The 20656-nt window shown below is 43.8% G+C and overlaps 1 protein-coding gene across 1 annotated transcript in view; it reads right to left on the bottom strand.

Annotated features, from left to right (window-relative positions):
* The window catches only part of LOC126212792 (neuralized-like protein 4), a 303166-nt gene that overhangs the window by 27051 nt on the left and 255459 nt on the right, over positions 1-20656 (bottom strand). The window contains exons 29-30 of the mRNA XM_049940194.1: positions 12517-12783; positions 2036-2297 (exon numbers count right to left, since the gene is read on the bottom strand). Coding sequence (XP_049796151.1) covers positions 2036-2297; positions 12517-12783 — 529 coding nt within the window. The remainder of the gene's footprint in view (positions 1-2035; positions 2298-12516; positions 12784-20656) is intronic.

Raw genomic sequence — 20656 nt, 5'->3', positions numbered from 1 at the left:
GTGAATATTTCATTTTCTAAGATACACCGAGAAGATAATACGTTATCTTTCTTACCTGTTATTCTTGTTAGTTGTTTATTTCCACTCCGGTAGTCTGAATCTACGGGTTTTGTTACTGATTATAACAATGCTTATCATTTGCGAACCCAACGAACCACATAATCAGACAGCGATCGGTATATATCTGTTCGGCTTTACTCCGCTCAGCTCATACAGCCCCGTCGCCTTTTATCTACAGGAAAGTTTATTTCCAGATGCGATGAGGGTTCCCCTGATAGAGACATCGTGTACACTGTGCACACATTCAGAAATCACCTTAAAATGTATTCAAAACTCAACAGGGATGTGTCTCAAAATCATATTATTAATCGATAAACCAGTGTGTGCCGTATGCTAGGCGCATTGTGAAACAAGGTTTTTTTTTGTCAAGAATATGAATCTGTCCCCCCACTCCTTGACCCCCCCCCCCCCAAATTGCCACTCAGGTACGATACTCTCTGGCAATGAAAAGTCTACTTTGTTTACATTCACAGTCTGGAACTTAGCAGGTGCGGTAGGGGATTATAAAATGTATTGATCGGCCCCACCTGAAAATCTCTGCAACTGGTAGTATGCTAATTTTAATTTCAAAACCTAAAGGCAAATGTGTTTTAATGGTATCGGTTGGGGGCCAGTGAGCAGTTGCTCGAATACAAACGCGACACTCCCCGCAGCAAGTGAACGCCGATGCCGTGCGTGCCACGAACCTCCGTATTTCACCGTGTCGACAAAAGGCACTCGAGGATAGCCCCGCTAATCCACTCTCGTAGGTACACACTGCAATTATCCCCGTCATAACTATATTGAGGTGGCCCTAGAAGTAGTGTCGGTTAGCCACAAATATAGGTAACTGAACTGCAGTAACCTTCAAATGCCACAGCAGTTACAGGCATCGACAGTTACAGTCGTGTTTGGGACCTGTTGTTTAAGATGAGAAGACACGAAAAACAGAGGTATCTCCCTTGACTTGCCTTATATTTTATTTCCATCAGTTATGTTAAATGTAATTTTCTTCAAAAATCAAGTACTTACTGCAGAGAGAATCTTTACTCACATTAGCCATTACCAAAAATCCTGAAGTCTATCCCGAGCACTATGTAGTTTAACATAGTTACATAAAATACAGTACTCCGTTTGAGGCCACAGACCTATTGTGGCACTGCACTGAATAGATATTTCAATGTTGTGCAGGGGCAGTTGAATTTAGTGAAAGTATACTTCTGATTGTTGTTGTTTATAGGTCCCCTAAGTCTGATTTCAGAACACTTCTGTTCAAGCTACAGAGGGCTCTCGATTCACTTTGTAGGAAGTACCAGAAATTAGTTATATGTGGTGACTTCAATATAAATTTTGTGTACGATGGTGCAAGAAAAAGGATGTCGGTAGATATCCTAAATTTGTACGATCTGATACAGACTGTGTTTTTCCAAATAGAGTGCAGGGGAACAGTAGCACAGCCACAGACAATATTTTTATTAATTATTTATTACTAGATGGGTATTCCGTTAGTAAAAGCACGAATGGTCTTTCAGACCTTGATGCACAAATTTTAATACTAAAAGACTTTATTAAAAGAAATGCCACATGTAATTATAAACTATGTAGGAAAGTTAATCCAACAGCAATAGAGTGTTTTTTTTTAAACGTTGTCAAGGAAGAGTGGCAGGATGTTTTACAGTGACGATAACAGAGATGATAAATATAATGCTTTCCTTAACACATTTCTCACACTCTTCGAGAATTGCTTTCCATCAGAACGTTCTAAACGGGTACTAGCAGTAATAGGCAGCCCCGGTGGCTGGCTAGTGGGATAAGGATATCGTGTAGAACAAAGCGGGAATTATATCGAAATGTCAGAAATACTAACAATCGAGCTACAGTAGCCCGTTACAAGCAGAACTGTAAGGTGCTTAAAAATATTGCCAGTGTAACCGATTTCAGGATAGTCGTTTAGCAGAACAAATAAACTGTGTCGAGTAGAAGACCGAGGACACACCTGGTAAGCCGAGGAAGCTGCGGAAGCGCGCGCACACCGTGTGGTAGTCGCACTTCCTGGCGGGTGCGGCCGGCGGGGCGGTCACCGACGCGGGCGCGCAGAGTCGGCCGCCTCCGGAGGACGGGCAGCTGGCGGACGTGGGGGCGGCCGCGGACGCGGCCGGGGTGCCGGCGGGGGGTGTGCCCGCCGCCCAGCTGTCCAGCCCGCCGCCGCCCGGGGTCGAGGCCGGCGTGGCGCGCCGCGAGGCGGTCCCTCCGGACACCTGCGGAAAACCGCTCCCGGTGACTGCGCTTCCGGTAGATCGGTCTACTCGTCTGAGGAGCTCGACAGTGAGTACCTTAACTGATGATCTAGGATGGAGCTGAATGTAGTTCAAATACGTAAAGAACTTAGTCAACTGAAACTATACACTTCCAGAGACCTTCCGAGCCTCAAACATCTACGATGTGCGTATGCAGACTGAAGCCACAAATGAAAATTTCTACCGAGTACAAGTTTTCGTTCGTCACTTCAGTCTACATATATACACACACGAAACTTACTGTAGTGCAGGGGCGGGCAAATGTTGCACGCGGCTCGCGTGCAATCGTCGACCGGGGCAGTGGCCACAGCCGGCCGGTTGCGGCAGTGTAGTACCGGGCTAAGCTGCGGACGTCGATGCGAAGCGACTACTACATAGTCAATGTCGTCTTTCGAGAACCGGAAAATGCAGAGTGAATCGACGAAATGGAGAAGTGAAGATTTGCTGTCTTTTGAAAAGGAATGGGAGAATCATCGTAAAAGCCGTCGAAGAAGCTATCGATTCAGATGGCTTAAATTGGGAACGTTTGGTGTCAGTGACAACAGACAGAGCACCTGCAATGAAAGGTGAACAAATGGGATTTGTTGGATTACTAAAAAAAAAGCTACAGCGTACAGAAGAATCGTTGTACAGCATCCACTGCATTTTCCACCATGAAGTACTCTGTACAAAAGCAGCAAAACTGGGGGACATTATGCAAGTGATTACTCGGGCAGTTTATTATTTGAGATCCCACTGGCAAAGATGTTGTTCAGTGACAAGTGACACCAACCCATCCGAACTCCGGAGATGGGAACTTGCTCTTCAGTATATCCTCTCTTCCCGTTACCCACCAGGCCTCAACCTCCGCTAATTTCAAGTTGCCACCACTCATACCTCACCTGTCATTCAACAACATCTTTGCCTCTGTACTTCTGCCTCGACTAACATCTCTGCCCAAACTCTTTGCATTTACATATGTCTGCTTGTGTCTGTGTGTGTGTGTGTGTGTGTGTGTGTGTGTGTACCTGTCCCTTTTTCACCCTAAGGTAAGTCTTTCCACTCCCAGGATTGGAATGACTCCTTACCCTCTCCCTTAAAACCCACATCCTTTCATCTTTCCCTCTCCTTCCCTCTTTCCTGATGAAGAAACCGTAGGTTGCGAAAGCTTGAAATTTGTCTGTATGTGTTTTTTATTGTGTCTATCTACCAGCACTTTCTCGTTTGGTAAGTCACAGCATCTTTGTTTTTTAATATATTTTTCCTTGGTGGGATGTTTCTTTCTATTATGTTCTCATAAATAAATTAAATTAAAAATAGCATGCAGTCAGATAACAAGAAATTCACTGAAATTTTATGCAAATCCAACATTTTTTAAAATTATATTACGTCTCGAATGTCATATAAATTAAATAATATGAGGAGTGATGAAAAAAGTAGATTAAAAATTAACTTTGAGCAGGAGTCGAATTGTCAGCTCGTACAAGTTCGTCTTCCGTAGCTCAAATGCTGAACACTTGACCAGTATTAACTCCAGCATTTGGCACCTACATGCAGATACATCCGGCAAACAACAGACCTGTGAAACATCTCTCAGGATTTCCTCGGAATTGGCAGAGTTGTGCACATTATGTTGTTCTAGTGGTGTACTAGAGGCGTGCAAAGTTTGAGGTAAATCTGTGATTTTGTGTAATCTACATGCAAAATATACAGTATAAAATGCACATGTGTTTGTGAATTAATTCATCACAGAATACTGCAACTACAGTAAGTTCTAAACCGAGAAGACTTAACAACATAAGTGTCTAAATAACTGTTGAAAGCAGTGGCAACATAATACACTTTACAAGGCTCACAAGAAACTGAAGGTAAAAAGTTAACTTTACAATATGTACGGACACTTCACAGTGAGAGTTCATCAACGAACTGATACACGGACCTTCTGCATATAAATTTTTTCCTCGTAAGGGTGTCCACAACCTTTTTTGTTATTTTATTAAATTATTACACACAAAACTATCGAGTGCGTACACAGTGTCCCTACCTGTTTGTGCCGGCGAACGGGGCCACAGATACTACGGAACACGGTGAGAATTTCGAAAGCAGAACTTGCAAACAGGGGAATAACCACAACTTCCTTAGAGCGGGGGAGGGGTGGGGGTGGGGGGACACATTTGTGGACTGATGAAGATCGTTTGGACACATTAATTGACAATTATCCACATCGGTGTACTCGAGAACTGACAAATGTGGCGAACTGCGGTCGTTCCACCATCGTGAGACATTTGCTTGCAGTGAAGGAGGTTCAAAAATTGGGTGTACAGGCGCCGCACGCTCCGAGCCAAAAATCACGAAAATCAGTGTGTGACCCTACGTGCACCACACCTCTATCATTATCGATCGGCTCTCGAGCGACACCGACCGTTTCTACTGTCTGTCGTTACCGGTGGTGAGACACTGCGTCTTTACGGTAACGTAAGGAAACGAAACGAATCGTCGAGCCCGACCGAAGTGGCAACTCTCCGAAGAAAGATACGGGCGCATCGACGAAAGATAATGTCGTGCGTCTGGTGGAACAGCGACGGTGTCGTGTGCCGAGAATTGCTTCCCTGACGTGTAACCGGCACTGCCGAAATTTACTGATGACAACTCGGATGCAGTCTAAGAACGACGACCGGGAAGACTGTGCGAGGAGGTGCTATTCGACGATGACGCCCGTCCTCGTTCTGCTAGACTGACAAAAGCACCCTCAGATTTCCAGCTTTTTGGCTCTCCGTCGAACAATCTCCGAGAAACTCGCTTCCCGGACGAGAATGTGCTCCGAACGTGGCTCGACGAGTTCTTCACTTGGAAACACGCGACTTCTACAGTCACGGAATCGAAAAGTTACCCCGGCACTGGCAGACTGTTGTAAATAGCGAAGGAGAATACGTTGTTGACACATAACATCTCTGTAATACGTATGCGCTGCATTTATTAAACTTACGGAAAAATGCTGCCAACTTATGCACCGATCCAATACATAAAGATTTCTATAATTTAATTAAAATTTGAACAGCCTTTTTTAACATTCTTCTATGAAAGGTCATTAATTAATAATTTATATTTGCAATGAAAACTTCTTTTCTTTGTGTGGTATACAACAAGAAGCCATTTTTCATAAAAAAATTACAATTAGATTTGAGATAATTACCATAATAATAACGAATTTTATATTTCTTTGCATAGATATTCGAAGTGGATGGAAAAAAAAATAAATAAATAAAATAAAAAATGAAAAAAAAAAGAGGAAGAAAATAGTGATCGAAGTGAGACTCGAGGCATCAATTACCATTCTGAAGTGTTACCAATGTTTTTACAACGTTATCTATTTTACTCTTCACAGAAATGCTTTAAGAACATAAACCTTTGTTTAAAAATTTGCGTCAGCTATGAGCCAAACCGACGCCAACCTCGAGGCAGGCGAACCCAAACTTAGGCCAGGGATGCACAGACCGTGGACTGTGCGCTGCATTCGGCCCATTTCTGATTTTGTGACAGCTCGCCCCTAACTGCCCTAAGTGTTCCATTCTGTCAGCCCCCCCCCCCCTCTCAAGTTTTCGTTTCCTCCCAAAACCAGAGGGCGAGCGACTGTAGAACACATTTCTTCTGAGCCACACTTGACGATTGACAATTTAGCATTAATTTTGTGCTTGTCTACGACCAAAATTGGGCCAAATGATGTGTTTCTTGTGTGTGGCTTTTTTTAATACAGCCACAGTGAGGGGTTTGTGACATGCAATATTAGTAAGTCTGTACAGCCCTGACTTAGGGTATAAGGGTATGTGAAAATCATCGAAGACGCTTTTTTTTTTAGAATTTGAGAATGTTGCATCAAACTACTGTGGGAGACTGACATTTGAGTTTTCATTCTGGTTTTATGAAAAGAAATACGAATGTCTCTTTACTGTGCAGCCTCCGTGTAAGACACTATAGTACTGCAGTCAAAACAGAATGGTTCACACCAGTGAATGCCCCTTGATGAACTAACCGGAGAAGTTGGAGATGGTGTAAGGGAGAATCCTATGAAAAATTACGGGTGCAATCTAGACAGAGGCTAGCTGTAAACTTTGGAGAAACAAAGATGACTACCAGAATGTGGAGAGGACTTCAGAGACTGTGATGAAAAGGAGGCTGATATTTCTTGGACACCCACACAGATTGGACAAAAACAGATTATCCAAAAGTAGTCGATTATGCCCGGAACGAGAAGCCCACCACAACGTATATTAGAGAATCTCAGGAAAGACCTCGAAGGGTCCGACACCCCGGAAGCTCTCACGATAGAATGGGACGTTTTGAAATGAAATACAAAGCTCTGGAAGGGTTTAAAGTTGAAAGAGGAACCACAGAGACCAGAAGAACGTGGACAGACAAACAGAAATAATAGTAGAGCATCCGTATGAAGGAATGTCAGGAACAGCAGAAACTCTGGTCAAAGAGGCCAAAATGAAGCTGTTGAGATCCATTTGCCACTAATACGAAAAAGAATCCTAAGCTCTGTCGGCAAATAAGAGAGACACCTGTGCTCGACACCTACATAATATTTAAAGAACAGCAACGAGGAAACTGCTGGAAACCACTGCAATGTGTATTTATTTACAGATACTGAGCTTCAGTCAAATGACAATCTGCAAGTTACAAATTAACGTTACATCAGGTAGAACAAAGGGTTCTTCACTTCAAACATACAATTACCAGTATACCCCCAATCCCTTAAACAGTCAAACTTCCACGTACGTTCGACTCCCACATATAACAGATTCAAACATCTGGTTACTTTACACACGAGTTAATATGTTGAATACTTGCCTTTAAGCCTGTGAATGAAGTTCAGGAAAAGTAAGGATTTGGGCTTAAAGTTTGTCAGAATTCATTAAGTGCTCTCATTCACAAATACTGAAGGAATAAAGTGCAGGTAATTTCCGCACGGTCAGTTACGTGGCCTCGAGACACTTACAGGCCTGCTACAAACAATTCATTCGTTTGCAAAGCTTCTCGAACTTACCGAGTTGGGGCTCTACAAATGTTCTGCTAGTGTCCGTCTAGCCACAGGTCCAAGAGGTAATCGCAATCAGTAAGTACCTCGTAGTGCTTCAAGAATTTCGGAGTTCGAACTCTTAATATTTTAGAAGTGAGGGGGAGATATGAATACGCCCTACTGCACTTCATCTATTTGTTTGTGTGGAGGGGAGGGGGGAGGAGAAAAAAGACCTATTTGTTTGTGCAAGGGGGGGTGGGGAGAAAAAAAAATATTTGTTTGTGCAGGGGGAGGGGGGCGGGGGGAATCGGAGGGAGAGAGCGCAGTTATGATTAAAAGACTGAGCCAGCGGCCTAACAGCAGCAGACGAGTACGTGCTGTTGTCCACAGAGTTTCTGTGTGCGGGTCGAGAAAAACAAGGAAACTTTATGTAGTATTCTGTGCTCTTTAGTGCTTGTGTTGGCTGTAGAAAGACAAATGAATCGAATACAGATTTCTATGTACAGTCATGTATTGGACTTGCTTGAGACTAGAGACTTTTGAATTACTTCAAGTCTTGGCTGTTTGAATATGTCTAAATAAGTCTAATGTTTAAGGAACAAGTGAGCTTGCAGAAGTTATTGTCAGTGAAAATTGAAAATATAAAGTGATTGGACCGTAAAGTATTCTACGAGTACCAAAATTATTTCACGGATAGAGAAGTATTTTAATAAATTCCTTTGACAAGCTACAGTCTTCAGAGCAGAAGCTTTTGGGGAGATCGAAGTAGCCGATTACCCAGAGAAGAGGATCGGTTAACACAGCGTGCAAGTTAACTGAACTGAGAGATGTGAGTGCCTCGCAACCCACTACCACACCGTCTCTCGTCGTCCGCAAAACGTCAGAACCTAACGTAGCGCACCCCCGCCAAGGCTCACTGCATTATCAGAACCGTTCCCTCGTTATCGGCCGTGGGGGAACACAAACGTCGCTCTCAATGTAACCGCAAAGGAAAAACTCACGAGACGTCGGGTCACGCGACCCGGGAGCCGACGGAACGGAGCCGCACCACCTCCGACAGTACGTCCGATCTCGCGAAGCTGAAGTTCGTCGTCTAGATAGAAACCGCCACGACGGTGACGTACAGGTGTAAGAGGTGCCCTTCACAGTCTTCTCACAGAGGAAAAATGACCCGTACAGTTTTATCTGTGTCACTGAACAGAAGGCATTAACCTTCTGCAAATCTTGTTCGTGCTCCAAAATTTTGTGAGGATTTTCACACTTTCACACTGTGGTCAATAACTTAAGCAGATACAGGGAAGGTTGCTCCGTTACTGAATATCAGCTGTAAGGCGAAATGGTCGTCTGCGTGTGTTTCTCATACTGTGCTGCACAATCGAATGTACCACCTGTAATCTTCCAGTTTTAACTGCCGTGTGAGCTGCAGACGGTACGGTTTGAAATGTAATCGCCGCTGCAAAAGCTTCCACACAGTTTGCTGCGGCATGCCCAGTTTGTGGCTCGGACAGACTCAGTTTTTTTTCGACAACATACGAAACTTTTCCCCACCGTCTTGTAACGGTACTTTGACTACCGCGCCTCCACCAGTACCAATATATGATTTACGATCGCGCATGCAGAAGAGCGCTGTGCCAGCGACAGATTTTTATAAGTAATTTTGATCTTTTTTAGTAGATGCTTGTTTATAACAACTAGTTTAATTTCTCTCTCGTCTTCATACATTCAAGACGTGTATTTTTCGGCACTGTGTTGAATATACTTTTAAGTGGAAATTGAAACTATATTACGAAACGATCACACGGCGTCTTTAAGTTATTTCTGTAGTGATTCACAATGGTTATCGCCAAATTTATAAATTAATCCAGACAGTGACAACTTAAAGAAATTTTCATCTGACGGAGAACAAGAGGACTAACGAACACTGAAAATAAAGGACATCCTACAATAAAATTAAGAAGTATTCGAGACACAGCCACGAAGACTATATTATTATAAACACTACGTTTCTGACAGATTTACAAGGTAAATTTCAACTTATTTCTGATGCTATTTCCTTAGAGCCGCTTTCTGTAGTGTTCCCGACCCGGTCTGCCGTGCACGGTTACATTACAGCACTATCTCAATCAGTAATACGAAATCCACCTTATCCGTAACTTATTTCCATCAAAATTTAAAACCCAATCAGATTTTTTATTTTGTATTTTCACGGCAGAACCCCGAGGAAAGGAAACACTACACTCTCCACAGTCGCATTCCGGCACACTCGCTCGACCGCTACTTTTCCGTTTACCGGGACGACGTGTGCGCCTAAACTGTCGGTACTGAGACAAAATATTCTGTTTACACTGCAGTTATTTTTTGTAATTCTTTCCGAATGCACACCGCACTGTTATAACAGATAAACATCTCGCATATTACGTGACACTAGACACGTTTTCTCGCTCAGTCACCGCGTTATCGAGGGGCCGCACTCTCGACACCGACCGGTGGGCACAGTGGGAACCCCGCCGTGTTAACGCTCCTGTTCGCACGCCGCTCACATTTGTGCAGGTAACACTTTGGAAAATGTGGAACTCGCGAAGTGAACGAATCACTTATAGTAGCCCCGTACACTGCAGTGCTAAGGACACTGTCGACCGACCACATTTCTCCGACACGGGGCTCCGGATGCGACGTCCTCTGTGGCAGTATTTAGATTATTCGGAAGGTACGAGTAAGGTGCAATTCACCGTAGCTAATCGAATGCCGCGCGAATGTCTAAACGCGTGCACACGCCGACTCCCGACACGCCTCGGTCCTCAAACACTGCAATGTGCGTCAGTATTGCCGCAGTGTGCCGTTCGCAGTGCCAGTGTCAGCTGATCGGCCTGCTCACTGAAATGCAGTCAGCAACTCGGTTTTTCAAATCGAGGAACTTTGCAGCTGCAAAAATTCGTCGACGGATAAGCGAGGAGTGCCGCCCCACTTTGTCGAGTGGTGGCAAGTGTGGGAGGGGTGAGAGCTCTCGGGGACAGACGGGAAAATGTTCACGGTGATCCGAAATCGGACCGGGCGACCGTCCGGAATTCCGGAAGATCTGCGAGAGCAGTGGACGAAAAGATTCTCGAAGTTGGGTAGTTCACAACTTTGACAGTAGCACTAGAATTTCCGAATGTGAATATAACAACTTTGCTCAAATTTGTCTCTGAACACTTGCAATTTCACAACCGGTGTGCATATCGGGTTTCCTGTCTGCTTACTGTGAAACAGAAAATGGAAAGAATGGTTCGTGATCTCCATTATTGGGACTGATATCGTAAGGACAATGATCAATTTTTGGAGAACATTTTCACAGGAGACGAGACGTGGATTACTCACGTGAATCCGGGGTCTAAATGTCAGTCGACGGAATGGCGTCACACGAGATCGCCGACAAAAGTCGAGGCCGAGCAGACGATCTCGACGCACCGACACGGGAGGTTACGGCGACCGTGTTTTGGGACAGCGACGGAGTCTCGTCAGTCGTGTTTACGCGACGGGGGATGACGACAAACACAATCGCTCACTGTGCTGTTCTGACTAAACTTTGATGTGAGATACAGAATTAGAGATGTGCGTCTTCCGAGGTTTGGAGTTTCGTCGGTGCACGACAGTGTCACACCCCACTCTGCCAGACACACACAAAATCTGGCGAGATCTTTTCGACGCACAACCGACTGTCTATCCACTGTACGGTCCACATACGGCTCCGACCGATTTTTACTCGTACCGATACCTAAATGAGTTTCTAGGTGGCGAGCACTTTGCGACGAGCAGTGAGGTGGGAGAAGCATTTAAAGGCCGACTATACTCACGAGATACAGACATGTATAACTTAGGGATACAAAAGCTTGTAGAATGTTACGAAAAATGCTTCAACAAATATGGGAACTATGTAGAAAAATAAAGATGTACGGAACCAAATGGAAACAGTTTTTTGAAAGATTCTGCGGTTGTTTATTTTTCATAAGAAATCTGACCTCACTTTCTAAATACGAGGGTTGTCCGTAAAGTAAAGTCTCTGACGAGCTCCCGTCGGCGCTGAGGAGCTAGCTTAAATCTGGCAACAGCACCGTCTCCCTCGCTTCAGGTACCACTATTCTCGAAAGTCCCCACCTCTCTGTGCGAGTCATTCTCGGCGTAGCAGCCGTTAATAGTGGAAGGGAAAAACTGGCGGTCCCGCCGCGATCGATTTGCATTCTGTGATTAGATGTCTGTGATTTAAGGGGTCAACTCCTTATAAATACATCGCCAGTTGACCGACGTGTACGGAGAAAGGTGTACCGGTGTAAAAAATGTGCGTAGGTGGTGCAGGAAGTTTGCAGACGGCCGTACAGACGTGCACGACGAGTGACGAAGAGTCGAAGGCAGCCGTCTGTTCCTTCCCGCACGAGTCGGGTCGGGTCGGGTTCGGAGGAAGAGACCAAACTGCGAGGTCATCGGCCTCATGGGATTAGGGAAGGACGGGGAAGGAAGTCGGCCGTGCCCTTTCAGAGGAAGCATCCCGGCATCTGCCTGGAGCGATTTAGGGAAATCACGGAAAACCTAAATCGGGATGGCCGGACGCGGGATTGAACCGTCGTCCTCCCGAATGCGAGTCCAGTGGCTAACCACTGCACCAGCTCGCTCGGTTGCACGAGTCGGCGGGAGAGTCGTACAGTGCAGGTAGGAAAACGGTTTCTGGTGTGTCTCCAAAACGGCACCGATCGTGATGGGGACTTCACTCAAAAATATTTCAAGTACGAGATTTCAGAATGTGCAATTCATTTTGAAATAAAATAATGTTTACTACACGAAAAAGCATCGGAGACCTCAATTTACGGACTACCCTTGTAGCCTCGCCTGTCGGGACCTTTCTGGTTAAGAGGCGTACAAAGTTGGCAGACGTATCAGCCGACCACAGTCACACTTAGAAGATGAACAAGCAGCTACATCATAGAAATACTCTGCAATGCCCAAGAATCTTTCTGAGAAAGCGCCAAACATTGCACATTACATACTAGTAATTTGTTTTAACGAATCTGTTATAATTTTATGTGCTCCCGTATGAACACGTGGGGCAATTAATACTTTGGAATTCCTGGTTTTAGATTTCAGACACACAAGTCAACTGTAATAATTATTCCAGAAGTCCATTTTGCAGTCTGGGGCAAAGCGGCTCACCTGTGTGACGATTTTGCCGTGCTGCTGCTGCTGCTGCTGGCTGACAGAGTTGTCGCTGACGGGCGACGGCGGCGCCGACTTCTTCGCCACGGCCGTCGGCGTGATGACCGGCGCCGAACCGTGCAGCTGCTGCTGCTGCTGCTGTTTCAGCTGCCCGTTGGCCACGTCGTTGTCCGACAGGGTGGCGGGCAGCGAGCGCGGCGGAGACGCCGGGGCCCGCGCGTTCGACAGCGACGCCGGCGGGTCTCTGCCGCTCGCGAAGAGCTCCTGCCGACACGGAATACGGCAGACGTGACGGTCGTGGAGGCCGCCCGGCCGGTGTGAAACTAATTTCGGATCTTTCGTTTTAACGTTTCCTCGTAATGTCCGAGTAGGAGTGCTCGTAGCCTGTGGCGATACGTACCACTCCAGAGGAACGGCGTCTATCCTTACGTCATCTTCTCGAAAAACGTTAATTGCGAGTAAAAATTTTTAAACTGGAGGGCCGAGTGTAAATGTACAGGTGCCGTTTCGGATCGTTTTCATTTGCACACAGTGAGTCACGTGGAAGGGCGGGGCGAGTCTTCACGCGCAGTAACTCTGTGACAGGAAGGACCTACTCGCCCACAAAAATTAAGTTCTACCTTTAACACGTGCCACATTTGTATGAATAAATATACGAATGACGGACGCTGGCCTATGATAAACAAATGAAATGTTCTTTGATATTCATTCTACAGCTGATCCTGAACATTGGTGGGAGGTTTTAATGTAACTGATTTGAAGAATATTTGAGACGTCAATACACGTGCTATTAATTCAAACTGGGCTTCACATATTATTTGGTTGAAGTTAAAAATGTAGTGCAGCTTTCCTCGTTTACATATATGATTTGGAAAAGAAATAAATCTGAAACAAAACACGGGGCCTTTGCCTTTTGCTGACGAGTGCTCTACCCACCGAGCTACCCGAACGCAATCCGTCCACATGGCTTTACATCTGCCAGTACCTCATCTCCTACTTGCTAGAATAGCGCTCCTGGAAGAAAGGATATTGCAGAGACGTGCCTTAGCCACGGCTTTGGTGGAGTGTTTCTAGAATGAATTTTCATTCAGATTGAAACTTCGCACCAGATAGAAACTTCGCGCCAGATTGAAACTTCGCGCCAGATTGAAACTTCGCGGCAGATTGAAACTTCGCGGCAGATTGAAACTTCGCGGCAGATTGAAACTTCGCGGCAGATTGAAACTTCGCGGCAGATTGAAACTTCGCGGCAGATTGAAACTTCGCGGCAGATTGAAACTACGGGGCAGATTGAAACTACGGGGCAGATTGAAACTTCGCGGCAGATTGAAACTGCATTTACCTTTCACTTTTCACCTCGGCACAGAATCAAACTACGATATCTCGAGTGTGACTCTCAACTCACCGTCACACCTTCAGTTCCGTGGGCACCTTGTCTCCTATTCTTACATCTGCACCTGGCACATGGCACACAGTTTTAATCTGCCATGAAGTTTTGTACCAGTGCACAGTTAGCCACAGAGTGAAAAATTCATTCTGGAAACACCCCTCCGGTCTGTGGCTAACCCACGTCTCCACAATAGCTTTTCTTCCGGTAGTGCTCGTCCGGCAAGTTTCACGAGAGAGCTCCTGTGAAGTTCGAAATGTACGTTGCGAGGTACTGGCAGAAGTAAAGCTGTGAGGGCAGGTGTCGAGTCGTGCTCAGATAGCTGTGACGGTAGAGCGTTCACCCGCAAAAGGCAGAGGTCCTGTGTTCGAGTCTCAATCCGGCACACAGTTTTAATCTGCCAGTGTCTTTTGTACGAAGACAGTAAGTAGTTCTCGAAAGAACAGTTACTGTTGATGACCGTGCAGCTTTTCCCTGGAATAAATGATGACTGACAACCTCAGCTGCCGGCAGGTGTTGTTGTTATACCTCGATGTGGACAGCTGAAAATGTGTGCCCCGACCGGGACTCGAACCCGGGATCTCCTGCTTACATGGCGGACGCTCTATCCATCTGAGCCACCTAGGACACAGATGAATAGCGCGACTGCAGCGACTTGCCCCTTGTACGCTTCCCGTGAGACTCACATTCCCAACTGTCCACAATTCTACATATGTATTGTACCTTATAGGCTACCCAGCCATTGACATTCGTCTGTGCGAATGCGCACAGGTTGCCCAAACTCTTACGGGAATCGCCAACACGTGCGCGAGTAATGAGTGGGTGGGCAAATGTCTATAAGGTACATTACGTAGATAGAATTGTGGACAGTTGGGATTGTGAGTCTCACGGGAAGTGTGCAAGGGATAAGTCCCTGCAGTCGCGCTATTCGTCTGTGTCTTCGGTGGCTCAGATGGATAGAGCGTCCGCCATCTAAGCAGGAGATCCCGGGTTCGAGTCCCGGTCGGGGCACACATTTTCAGCTGTCCACATCGAGGTATATCAACAACACCTGTTGGCAGCTGAGGTTGTCAGTCATCATTTATTCCAGTGTCTTTTGTATCGGTGCACGCCCAAACTGCAGGGTGAAACAATTCAGTCCGGAAGTAGAAATTTGTTCAGCATTACGAGGCATCGACGCGAAGAATAAAAGGCAAAGAAGAGGTACATCACTAATAACGCACGTCACTGTTCGGGCCTACCCGCAAGTTAAGATCGTCACTTTGGCAGACGTCATTTGTTCCTGTGTGAGGTGAACTGCTGGCAAGTCTTCCCTCTGCTGCAAGCTGGGGGCGGTGGGAGCGGAACCACTCGTCGACAGCCGTTGGCGAGCACCCCCCCCCCCCCCCCTCGAAAAGTGTCAGCTCCCAGCTAACTCGTCTGCATACTTTAATTACACAGTGACTGGTTTGGTTTTTGCTCTCGGGCCTACTGTGACTGCCTGGCACCTCACCTCACCAACTGACCTGCCCACAAGGGTCCCAAATGTACGATGTTCCTTTCTTTCTGGCAGTCTGCTTTAACTATGATAGCAGGGCATTTAAACCATTACATAGATTGTTTCTGGTAGTTTGACACGAAAACTGTACAAGCAACCGTGTGCTGTTTGGTTTTCTTCCTCACAGTCACTTTTATTTGAAAACAGGAGTGTTCTATTTATGACGTACAGCCTCGATTAGAATAGTGCTACGGAATTTGAATCGTCTAAAACTGTGTAATGCTGCCACTTTCAGATTAAAGCTGTGTTAAATACTGTCATTAAAGCCACTGTCGCTGCAGATCGAGTAAATGGAGGTGTCTCTCTCAAAAACTGTGTGTGTGTGTGTGTGTGTGTGTGTGTGTGTGTGTGTATAATTACCTTGGTGCTTGTGACAGTGCCCTTAGCACTGTACGACCTTTGAACAGAAAGTGTTTGATCACTCCTTGATCACACACACACACACACACACACACACACACACACACACACACACACACACAGTTTTTGAGAGAGACACCTCCATTTACTCGATCTGCAGCGACAGTGGCTTTAATGACAGTATTTAACACAGCTTTAATCTGAAAGTGGCAGCATTACACAGTTTTAGATGATTCAAACTCCGCAGTACTATTCTAATCGAGGCTGTACGTCATAAATAGAACACTCCTGTTTTCTAATAAAAGTGACTGTGAGGAAGAAAACCAAACAGCACACGGTTCCTTGTACAGCTTTTGTGTCAAACTACCAGAAACAATCTATCTAATGGTTTAAATACCCTGCTATCATAGTTAAAGCAGACTGCCAGAAAGAAAGGAAAATCGTACATTTTCAGTGCAGAGCACAGCCCAGCATTTTCTTTCTCACGGTCAGTTGTAACAAAAAGCCTGTACATTGTTGTTTAAAAAAATATATAGCCTATAGCCATCTAAATATTTGTTAGAGTAGCATGTAAAAAACTGATGTAACTTTGTCAATAACTTTGTAAATTTATCAAACATTCTCAGACTTTTAGTAACTACAGTGAACATTGACTTCTCTACATACAGTAGTACAAATATTAAATATCTATCTACATACCAAATATATTAAAAAATATGTAGGCCATGTCCACCCGTAGGTATCATGTAAAAATCTTATGTAAATCAGTCAAGTATTTTTTCAACATTTTTGGTTGTTGTTGTTGTGGCCTTCAGTCCAGGGACTGGTTTGATGCAGTTCTCCATGCTACTCTATACTGTGCAAGCTTCTTCATCTCTGAGTAACTACTGCACCCTACATCCTTCTGAATTTGCTTACTGTATTAATATCTCTCTCTCTCTCTCTCTCTCTCTCTCTCTCTCTACGATTTTAACTCTGTACGCTTCCCACCAATATTAAATTGGTGATCCCTTGATGCCTCAGAACGTGTCTTACCAACCAATCCCTTCTTCTAGTCAAATTCCCATTCTCCCTAATTGTATTCAGTACCTCCTCATTAGTAGCAGGTCATTCCACATCAATTCAACACACCTGTCAACCTGACCCTCTCAGATTTCTTTGAAATTTGGTGCATTCAACGACCCATATAAGAGAATGAAAAATACCAATTTGCAGATGTGTTTTAAAACTGTGAAGAAAGTTACACGTCTGAAACGTTTGGAATTTGTGCTAAATTTACACACGTTTGCGTTAACATAAATGACTGTAATTCTGGTTCTAATTCAGTTACAGCAAAGAAAACGGTACCATTGGAAAGCTAACGAATAGATCTTTCCATTGATATGTCACATGGCAGGTTTCTGAGAATTTTTATACTAAAGGTCATTGACCTTGACCTTGAATATCTCAAAACACCCCCATCTTCAATTTTTTTTGTTGGAAAAAATAGATTTAATTGCTCCAGTATGTTACTATAATTATGGTAAATATCAAGATGGCACACCAATGTCATCATGCACAAAAAATTATTTTGTCAACTTAAGTAGACCATCAACAAGCAGTAAGCAGCTCACGTATCCAGTTTTTTCTGTAACAACAGCCAGTAGCGGTTACTTTTATTCAGACCAGTTCTTTATATTTCTAACTGTGAACAGACAATGTGAGACACTTTTATTTCAACCAATCAACATTAGCCTGTTTTAGTGAACAGCCAATCAGAGAGAGACTTATTTCAACTAGTCCCCATTAGTCCACTGATCTCTATATATGATGCAAATTTTGTTTCACATGTTTTATGCCTGTGGCTTGCTTAACAAAGTGCAATGTAAATGTGGTGTAAAGTAATATTTAATAAAAAATGGATTTCAAGTCAAAATTGTATTGTTGCAATCCGTTTAGGGGAGAATGTCAAGCAAGAGTGCAGAAGAATTTAAGGAATGTTCAGGAGTGGATGACAAACAAATATCCTAATGTATTGTTGAGTGGAAAAATTGCAGCAAATGTAGAAAAAAATATCGCAAAACCCAACGATCACTGCAGATGTTGCCACAGTTGTGCCAGGTACTTCCAGAGAAGATGAAGTAGCATCAGATGCTTTAAATAGTAGCCTTCAGTATTTAGGTGAATCTCCTGTGAAGAAAAATAGGAATTAGAGTGAGAAAAAGTACCCAAAGCAAAAACTGAAAAAATAGCCTCTGTGTTGGAAGTATACTCCTGTGACACAACTGAAAAAAGGAGAGAGTGAAAATGGAGAAAGTGTAATTATCACCCAGCTGAAAGACAAGTTTCACAATTCAGACTGTATGTGCGACAAATTCTAAATGTATTTCCAAAGAGTTGGAGTATTGAGGAATTATGAAAGACTTTTCTGCTTCAAATTACATGGTGCGGGGAGCAAAACAGTTAGTAGCAGAACACGGTACATTAATGACACCGAATCCAAAGCCAGGTAGGACTTTGTGTGAGAAAACTGTTCAGTGTGTGCATTCAGTGATTTTTACTGTGATCACGGTGTGAGCTGTATGATGCCAGGAAGAAAAGACTTTTGTGTCTGTCAAAGAAAACAGAATTACAGTACATAAACAAAAGCAGCTAGTGTTGCACAACCTTAAGGAACTGTATGCATATTTCAAAGATAAATACCTAGATATAAATATTGGATTCTCCAAATTTTGTGAGTTGTGACCAAAGCACCGTGTTCTTGCCAATGCCAGTGGAACCCGTGCTGTTTGTGTGTGTGTCTTGCACCAGGATTTCAAGTTAATGATTGAAGGTTCTAAACTTAAAGCACTAACAAAGAGTGAAGAATACACATTACCATCAAACAAGCACTGTGTAGCATTTGTTACATGTAATCCTCCACTACCAGCAAGTTTCTTAGGTCCACACCACTATTGTCCAGGCGTGATAAGACTAACCGATTATCTGTACGGTCTGTTTGGTAAGAACTGCAGTGACGAAATTGCATATAAGTGTCGGTTAACTACAGGCAGGGTAGTTCGAGAGGCTACAACAAAGTCGACAGACGATTTCGTCGAGGTGTTTGCATCGAGGTTGCGACAGTTCCTACCACACTCATTTATCTATCGGCAGCAGTCACATTTCTGTAAAACCACTAAAGAAGGTCTCTAACTAAATGAGTTTCTTGTTTTTTGTGACTTTGCAGAGAATTACTCCTTCACCATTCAGGATGAGGTACGAGGATTCCACTGGAATAATTCACAGGCTACAATTCACCCATTTGTAGCTTACTACACAGACTTGAGCACTAATGAAATACGACACGTATCATATGTGGAAATATCTGACTGCCTTCAGCATGATACAGCGTGTGTTTATTCTTTCCAGACAAATTTCATCAATTTCTTAAATTGTCAGTTTTCAAATCCAAACCACATTTATTACTTTTCAGATGGATGTGCTGCCCAATACAAAAACAGAAAGAACTTTATGAATCTGTCCTATCATCAAGACGATTTTGAAGTTACAGCAGAATGGCATTTTTTTGCTACAGCACACGGCGGAGGATCTTGTGATGGGGTAGCAGGGACTGTAAAGAGATTAGCAAGACTTGCCAGCCTCATACGACCTTACGAAAAATCGTATTTTGACATCACGACAGTTGTTGGAGTGTGCAAGGAAAATATTCCTTCGTGTGTCTTCCATTATTCATCAGTTTCCCACGAAGATATAGCCAAGCTGAAACAATGTTTCAAAAATACGAGGACAATTCCAGGTACCCGTAAGCTTCGTTGTGTAATACCTGTCAACAAAGCTTTAGTAGAGACAAAGACATATTCTGCTTCTTTTGTGAGTAGAGAAGGGTCAGCGATTGGTATGGTGAATGAAATGCTGTTAACAAATAAGACATGGATTTGCTGCCTGCATGTATGACAGTCATTGTTGGGTTGCATGTTGTAATGGTACTTTGACTTCTGCGCCTCCGCCAATACAAAGATATAATTTACGATCGTGCACGCAGAAGAGCGCTGCACCAGCGACCGATTTTATAAATAATTTTATTCGTCTTTTTAGTTTTGCGTAGGTTTTTGTTCTTAACAACTAATTGAGGACTCTCTCTCTCGTCTTGATACGAAAGACGTGTATTTTTCCGCGCTGTGTTGAATGTGCCTTTTGGGTGAAAATTAAAATTACATTACAAAGCGAGGTTGTTTCAATAGCTAATGAGGAGAAGATAATAAAGGTGACACTACAATTTTTTTTGTAATGTAATTTTAATTTTCACCCAAAAGGCACATTCAACACAGCGCGGAAAAATACATGTCTTTCATATCAAGATAAGAGAGGGAGTCCTCAATTAGTTGTTAAAAACAAAAACCTACGCAAAACAAAAACGACGAACAAAATTACTTATAAAATCGGTCGCTGGTGCAGCGCTCTTCTGCATGCGCGATCGTAAATTATATCTTTGTATTGGTGGAGGCGCGGAAGTCAAAGTACCATTACGATGTGTCTTACAAACCTGTGAAGAAACACATGAAGTAAAGGTCAACTTGTTGCCTGCACACAGACCATCTCTGTCATTTGCGTTTCATCAGAAAACGCGACATTATCACAAGAGTGGATCCAGTGACACCAAACGGAAGGACATACAATCTCCCTGCATTAGATTTGGCAAACATTAACAATTGTGAGGAGAGATCTAATAACTTTTCACTGCCTTTTCATTACAACTGCAATGTAAATAATTTAATGTAATGTAAATAATTCATAATACCAGTACAATAATGTAAACCATTTTTTTGTACAATATTACTTATGGACTGTACTTTATCATAATTTGTGTTCCATAT

The sequence above is a fragment of the Schistocerca nitens genome, chromosome 11 (genome assembly GCF_023898315.1).
Source record: "Schistocerca nitens isolate TAMUIC-IGC-003100 chromosome 11, iqSchNite1.1, whole genome shotgun sequence".
NCBI lineage: Eukaryota > Metazoa > Arthropoda > Insecta > Orthoptera > Acrididae > Schistocerca > Schistocerca nitens.
Note: the sequence above shows the minus strand (reverse complement) of the source record. Positions and strands in the feature narration are given on the sequence as shown.